At 37.6% G+C, this 7,293-nt stretch overlaps 1 protein-coding gene across 7 annotated transcripts in view; it reads right to left on the bottom strand.

Annotated features, from left to right (window-relative positions):
* LOC113038631 (glutamate receptor 4-like) overlaps positions 1-7,053 on the bottom strand; it is a 91,075-nt gene extending 84,022 nt beyond the window's left edge. For 4 of the 7 annotated variants that reach the window (XR_003274800.1, XM_026196217.1, XM_026196216.1 and 1 more), the window contains exons 1-2: positions 6,737-7,051; positions 4,062-4,220 (exon numbers count right to left, since the gene is read on the bottom strand). Coding sequence is in view for 6 of the 7 variants with exons in the window: in XM_026196217.1 (XP_026052002.1) it covers positions 4,062-4,220; positions 6,737-6,824 (247 nt within the window). In the remaining variant the exon portion in view is untranslated. Of the gene's footprint in view, positions 1-4,061; positions 4,221-6,736 lie in introns of all 7 variants that reach the window. The other 3 variants (XM_026196215.1, XM_026196218.1, XM_026196220.1) reach the window with 3 other exon arrangements.
* Between the last annotated feature and the right edge of the window lie 240 nt (positions 7,054-7,293).

Here is a 7,293-nt window from a genome sequence, read left to right on the forward strand (position 1 = left end):
TAAAACCAAACAAAGATTAAATCCACACCAGGAAGTGAAGATGACATACATTCACAACATTTATCCACAATATGTCACAACATATTAATCGCAATTAATCATTTGACACTAATTTCAACACAATTGATGAGGTGCCTGTTTGACCTTTAGACTTGGGTTAAGATATTTTTAATGAAAGATCCTATAAAGAAGTCATATAAAGAAATACGAAATATGAACACTACGGTGCATCAAAAAAATCAAATACAAGATTTTCACTTAGGCCCTTGCATAAAGTGCAAAATATATATAAAAATATTTTTTTGTTGTTGGAGTCTTGTTTTTTTTTTGTGCTCTGCATTTAACCCATCCTAGTGCACACACACAGCAGAAGTGAGTAGTGAACAAACACACACAATGAACACACAACTAGAGCAGTGGGTGGCCATTTGCTGAGGGAGCCACTTGTTCCCACACCTGGGAGCAAGAGGGGGTTTGGTGCCTTGCCCAAGGGTACCTCAGTTGTGGGTACTGAAGGTGGAAGAGAGTGCTGTTAATTCACTCCCTCCACCTACAAGTCCTGCCATTTTTCACAAAACCTTAACAACTAGGTCTAGAATTTAAATTTAATTATTTGTACTTTTTTTTTTTATGTCACAAATTTGAACATTTTACACCATGCCCTGCTCTAGTATTACAATATTTCCGATATTTGAGCGATCTAATACAGCTTAAGATGGGGCAAGAATAACTGGAAACCGCAACAAAAAAAACTTTTACTTGCTGACCTCTTTATAAAACATTTACAAGCACCAATAACACTTCATCCAGCTGCCTTGCTCATATTATAAAGCAGCATTCACTCATGTGGTGCTGCGAGTAAATAGGTTGAGCATAGATCTGTGGAGAGGGGCATATGCCCATGTGGCGAAGCTATCATGCACACTGATATGACGGCAGGAAACAAACTTGTCTCGGCTATGACTGAATTACACAAAAAGAGGCTTTCATCAGCACTATGCTGCTGAGTTGACATACCCACAGCCGAGATGCTGAAAACACACTCACTTGCACGGCTGTCCTAGAGGTCACACAAATCCCTACTATGCAAAATTGTCCCTCACCCTCCCCCGAAACACACATTTGTCATTCCCCGCTTAATTTAACAATCGACTGTGTAAAATAACACTGCAGAACTGAGAGGATGCCGGGAAAGAAACACGCGGCTGAAAGCAGAAAGATCATTGGGAGCGAATAATCTGTCCTCTACTCATCCTCCCGTGGCAGCGATGGCTCCCCAGTGAGGAATAAAAGCCATCATGTGCAACAGAGCTACAGACAGCCACAGAGGAAGGAAGGAAAGGCTGAGAGATGACAAAGATGTGGCACTACACATCAGACTGCTGGTAGTCTGATGTCTACTATACAAGCAGGGCTGCCGACTCCTATGCAGTGATTTACACTAAGCTCAAAATGGCAAGTGACGGACCGGGCGATTAATCTGTTTAACTGAAACCGATTGTTCATACACAGTAATAGGACAGGAACTTATCAGGCTGGCTCGAATTACCACGATGGCGGCGTGTGCATTTAATCTGCTGAGAAGGTTAAATGGGCTATATAAATTTCAGACAAATTCATCATTATAACTCAAGGGGCTGACTCTATCATCAGGGACGAGTCTTAGAGTGTGAAGAACACAGCATGTTATGACACCGGATGAGGAGTGTAAGAATTTGTGTAGCGGCGAGGAAGTGTTGAGGGAAAGAATAGCTCATCTGATAACCTAAATGTCAAAATAAGGAAAACGAAGATCATATGAAATCACTTAATGACAGCGGGAAAAAGAAAGTTGTGGGCAGGACATTGGAAGGATTGTCTTTTTTGTTTAAACAGCCACAATACTTTTAATCACAGCTATAAAATATGATTTACTACTAGTCGGTAGTAACAGGGCTCAACAGTAAAGACTTTTTCACAGTTGGTTCTGTAGTTCTGATTTTCACTGGCCTTAAGAATATTTACTTATTTTATGGATTTATTTTGCCACAACAACATATTAGGGCTTTAAAGTGATAACTTAATTAATTAGTTAAGAGAAAATAATGCAATAATTTTTTACACAGTTTACGCACTGGCCCCGCCCCCAAACCTGTACATAAATTTATATTTCATATAGTTGACTAATGACAAATATGTCGCAGGACAACAACTCCATAAATGCAGTTATACCTTAGATATTGGGACCAAAAAATGCCCCTGTAAGAGTTTTTGTTTCATATTTATATCATATGATAAGCAATATCACATCAGCAGTGAGAGCAATATCACACGAGTGCTGTTTTTGTCACGAACAACACGAGTGCAAATGTGATTTTATACCACAGTTCAGTAAATAAGAAGCTAATATTGTGCAAAATGTGTACACAATATTGTGCATTTTGTTACATTTTGCCAACAAAAATATTATCTATCTTCCAGCAACACAGCAGTGTTTAGTTTCTGAATGAATCCATGTTTTTTTTTAACATATCATGTAAACCAATGATTCAGTAGCCCATTTATATGGCTTTTCCAAATACCCACACTTGCGGTTTTGGCCACTTGAGAGCTCATGCGCACAACAGGAAGTAATTTATTTATTTATTTTCTAGAAAGATTGATATTTTTCATGACCTTTTCTGTTTTTTTTTGTGTGAAAAATAACATAATAATAAAGTGATAAAAAAAGGTCTAATATATTTCTATATTTTCTAGAAACATTCTAGAAATATTTTAAATTTATATATTTAAGTTTTCTTTACAAAACATTTTTGTGACAAAAAGATTTTCTAGAAAACTAACTAAAATACTTGAACAAGTATATTAAATGTAATGAAAATACAAATATATTTATTAGAAAATTTACTGAAATATTTTTTTTAATGAAAATTTCACAGCATAAACTCTACTTTAATAAATAAATTCAACTGGAAAACAATTGCACAGATTGCAAAACATCTCTCAAAGACAATCATTCTCTCTAAAGAGCATTTAATTTGACCAGAACTGTGTAGTGCAATATGAGTCATCAAAATATTCCTCCATTTTCTTGGAAGAGAGTGACTGTACATTTTAAATGTATGTATCTCCATCAGTCAGAAGTGCTGCAAAACTCCAATTTTGATTGCATGGGGTTTATGACGCTGTCTCTGCTAGAAGTTAAAGAAACACATTTCTTGTGTAGCATATTTTCTTTCCACAAAACACAATTGTCTGGGAAGCACAGGTCCTTGTATCACTTCATATCAGAGCACAATAGATAACAAGAAAATAAGGAACACTATGCTGTGGTTAGAGCTGAGCATTGAAAATAACATGAAGAAAATAGCAAGTGAACTGGACACAAGGAGGAAGAACCGTGGCTGATCTTCACTATTAACCTCTGACCCTATGCCAAAAACCACTAAGCATGATGGGAAGTGGTAAAAACACATTCTGGGAAATGTGGTCCACCTTTATGCGACATCATCATGGATCTGGCTTGATGGATAATCACCATTCTGGCCCACAGGCCTAAACATGGGACCACACAGCAGAAACACCAGAAGGGGTTTACAAACAAACTATGACAGACCTAGACTGTATTTCTGCAAAATCTGAACACAAATACAATTTATGCAATGCCAGCACATATGTCAGCAGAACACAGAACATTCACACACATGAACACACAGTGAGAACCCCCTGCACAGGGCATTGGGGGAAGGGTGCATACACTAATATATCGTACACTACATGCACTTAGCCTGTATTTGTGCCAGCTGAGAGCTGGAGGACAGATTTCACAAAGAGACACCAGTGCTGACTGGATGGGGGCCAGGCAATCCCTATCACAATGCACGGAGGCATCCTGTGCTGCTTCTGTTTAGTTCACATCGCAGGTAGGATTATTATTGGCTTAAATGGTGTGCTTTTCAAATAGGACTAATCCAAACCAACTCAAGGTCTACCAACAAAATCACCTACTGTACTTTCTCTATTTCTATGGCTAAAACAGCAAAAATGTATAAATCCAGTATGCAGATTCAGGTTGCACTCACAGGCATTGGTCACAGCAAAGCTGTTGGCAGTCTCAATGTTGTCCACGTGGGGTACCAGGTTAAAGGGGGCCTCAGATGCATTAGGGCTTGTGTTGTGTAGAAAAATGGCCAACCGAAAGGCAGTGTACTCCTGATCTGTGTTCCTGATGAACAGCCCGCCTGCAGGAGAGAGAGAGTGTGTTGCGAGAAAGAAAGAAGAGAGGTGTAAGAGAGGGAGAAATAACACATTGCAACAAAAACATCATATAGAAAACTGGTTATTTGATTAAGAAGAAAAAGAGATATGAGTTAAAAAAAAAAAAAAAAACATGGTTCAAGGATACTGAAATTGAAGTAACATGCCACATCAGATGAGTCAAGTGCACACTCCAGTGAGCTTTCACAGGCGAATAACCCCATTATTCACATATATGATTAAGATTCAAATAAAGATTGTGCATTATAAAAAGTATGTAATAAAAAATCATATTTCCATATGTCAATTTTTACTGTATAAAAGCTGCTCTATATGTGTAGCTATGTGTATGTTTTTGCTGAAAAAGCAAAGTAGAGAAAGCCTTAATTCCATAAAGCCATAATGCCATAATTTTTCACGGTAAAAATCCATACTACATTCACCAAGAAAATGCATGTAGTTCACTTAAACGTATTGCCAAAACTAGGTCTTCGACGACTAATCGATATTGAAAATACTCGTCAAATTTCATTACTGATCTGCGACTACTTGTCGTGCACGGAGAAACTCTATTAGTGCAGTCACTTTACAAAAATGCATTTTAATGGAAAAAATGTATTAAAAAATAACCAGTGATTGAAGCCACAGAGCAAGCAAACTGCTGAGGAGAAAGCAAACGGTCTATCCAAAGCTCGAAGTGCACTTTATATTAAACGATCCCAAGAGGCAAACTTAGGTTGATGTGACGGGTGTTTAGGTAGATGTGTGTTGTAACGTAAGTTGTTTTACCCAGCGACAAACGTGCCTTTTCTGGTTTTATTCTTCTCTGTAGATGTCTTTCTGAATGTATAGCGCGTATGTCTGGGTGCTGAGACCTGAGAGAAAGCGACATACATTTAAACATCTGTCTTATCTGCGTGCGCGAAAATGTGCGCATGTGCATAAACCAGATGGAAAGCAATATAAATGTAATTTAAATCCTATGTAAATCAAGCAATTAATATTATAATTATTATTTTATGAGAGTTCCTGCAGAAATGTCCTGCTTTATAATTGTGACCAGAGTTTTTATAATGTAGCCAACTATTTATATTTTAAACTGTTCTATAATGTGCTATATGAAGCATATATTGTGTAGAGGGGAACATTGGGCCGGACATCAAAAATGAAGCTACAGCTTATATTGGGTATTCTAAGATGCCTAATGTGGGAAAAGATAGTCTCTCTCTCTCTCTCTCTCTCTCTCTCTCTCTCTCTCTCTCTCTCTCTCTCTCTCTCTCTCTGTATATACACATATAGGCTAATACATTTTTTCCCACACATTCCAGAGTGGGTTTCTCTCACTATAGTGGGCGGAGACCGTGAAATGGAAAACCCGGAGTGTAGCTAGAACTGAGTGAATACAGAATGCTTAGAGCAAGGAACTATATATCGCTCCATTCCAGTTCCACTCTGGCTTTTAATCCGCACGTTGCTGGGTGACACAAAAAGCTTTACACTATGACTACTTTTGGAACTATTTTCGTTGACTAAAAATAAATACATAGCTTACTAACTATTGTTTTCTGTCAAAGTTACTAAGTATTAATCTTTATATATATATATATATATATATATATATATATATATATATATATATATATATATATATATATATGTATGTATGTATGTATGTATGTATATATATATATATATATATATATATATATATATATATATATATATATATATATATATATATATATACATACATAAAATCAGTCAAACATAATGTCTAAACATACAAAATGTATAGGGCAACAAAACACCTTCCTTAATGCCTGAAACGTCACCACATTGAATTTCACACAAGCACAGCTGACCGTTTTTTTTTTTTGTAACGCAGATTTGATATATTTTTATAGTGTGATTATGGCATTCTATTCCTCAAATAACAGTACTACATATGCTATTCTCGTTCAAACAATATGAGAGATCAAGTATCTCACAGGCACCAAGAGTCTCAGGGCTTATGACATAGGGCTTGATGCAGTATTGGAATAAATTAAACCACTTTCCATTGACGAGGTATTGAAGTGATATTTAAGTCGCTATGTAATTATATATCCAAATTATTTTCATTTTACCAAGCATTCCTTTATAAATAAATAAACTTTCACTGCGCGTATGCCCTTTTTGATGATCTACCTTCAGAACAACATCCCGTTTGTACCACGGACAGCACTGCAGTGGTGGCATAATCAAAACGAGGCAGAAGGATCAGTTTGACAGCTAAAAACAAACAAACAAACAAAAAGTATCCAAAAAGCTATTTCCTCCCAAAATTACCCTTTGCTGTCATGCAACAAAACCTACTTCCAACCGCATTATCTGCGCACTGACATTCGCAGTTGACCCCAGTGCAGACGGTCTTATTTTTGTCACTCAATTGACACAGTTTAACGCACTTAATGTGAAGCTCGTGTTTTTTTTTTTTTTTTAGATGAATGGCTGTACTTACCGATTTGAACGCTGCTCGGAAAAGCACCCATAGTAAGTCCCCAAACGCAAGAGAATAGCAGTAAAAGCTGATTACAAGAAATCCTCATTTTGTTAGTTCAAATTTGTGAGAGACATTGAGGATGACGTCAGTTGGGTAAAGGACAGAAATGAAAACGTTGTTAGAAATCCATTCTTGCCGGGATTCTTCCCCTGCAGTGGCACGAACCCTGGTGCGACTCCGTCCGGCGGTAGACATGCAAGATGGGGGGAGCGCGACAGCGGTGGGCAGTGTCTACATATACATACACACTCATCACACATGCGCCTTCTCTATTCCATCACACACACACACACACACACACGCACTCATTCTCGCAGGGGTTCGTTCGTGTGTTCATTCTCTTTCAGTGCCGTATTCTGAGACCGCATAGGCGACTCGTCCTCAGCCGTGCGAAAGCTCAGTTATAACGCGACTAACCATTTGGTTGGACTGTCCCGATGAAACAGCTAAGTTACACTAGAATACAGGATGAAACATGGAGTTTTTGCTGTTAGCTGTGCAGTCCAGACATTTCC

The sequence above is a fragment of the Carassius auratus genome, chromosome 21, assembly GCF_003368295.1.
Source record: "Carassius auratus strain Wakin chromosome 21, ASM336829v1, whole genome shotgun sequence".
Lineage (NCBI taxonomy): Eukaryota > Metazoa > Chordata > Actinopteri > Cypriniformes > Cyprinidae > Carassius > Carassius auratus.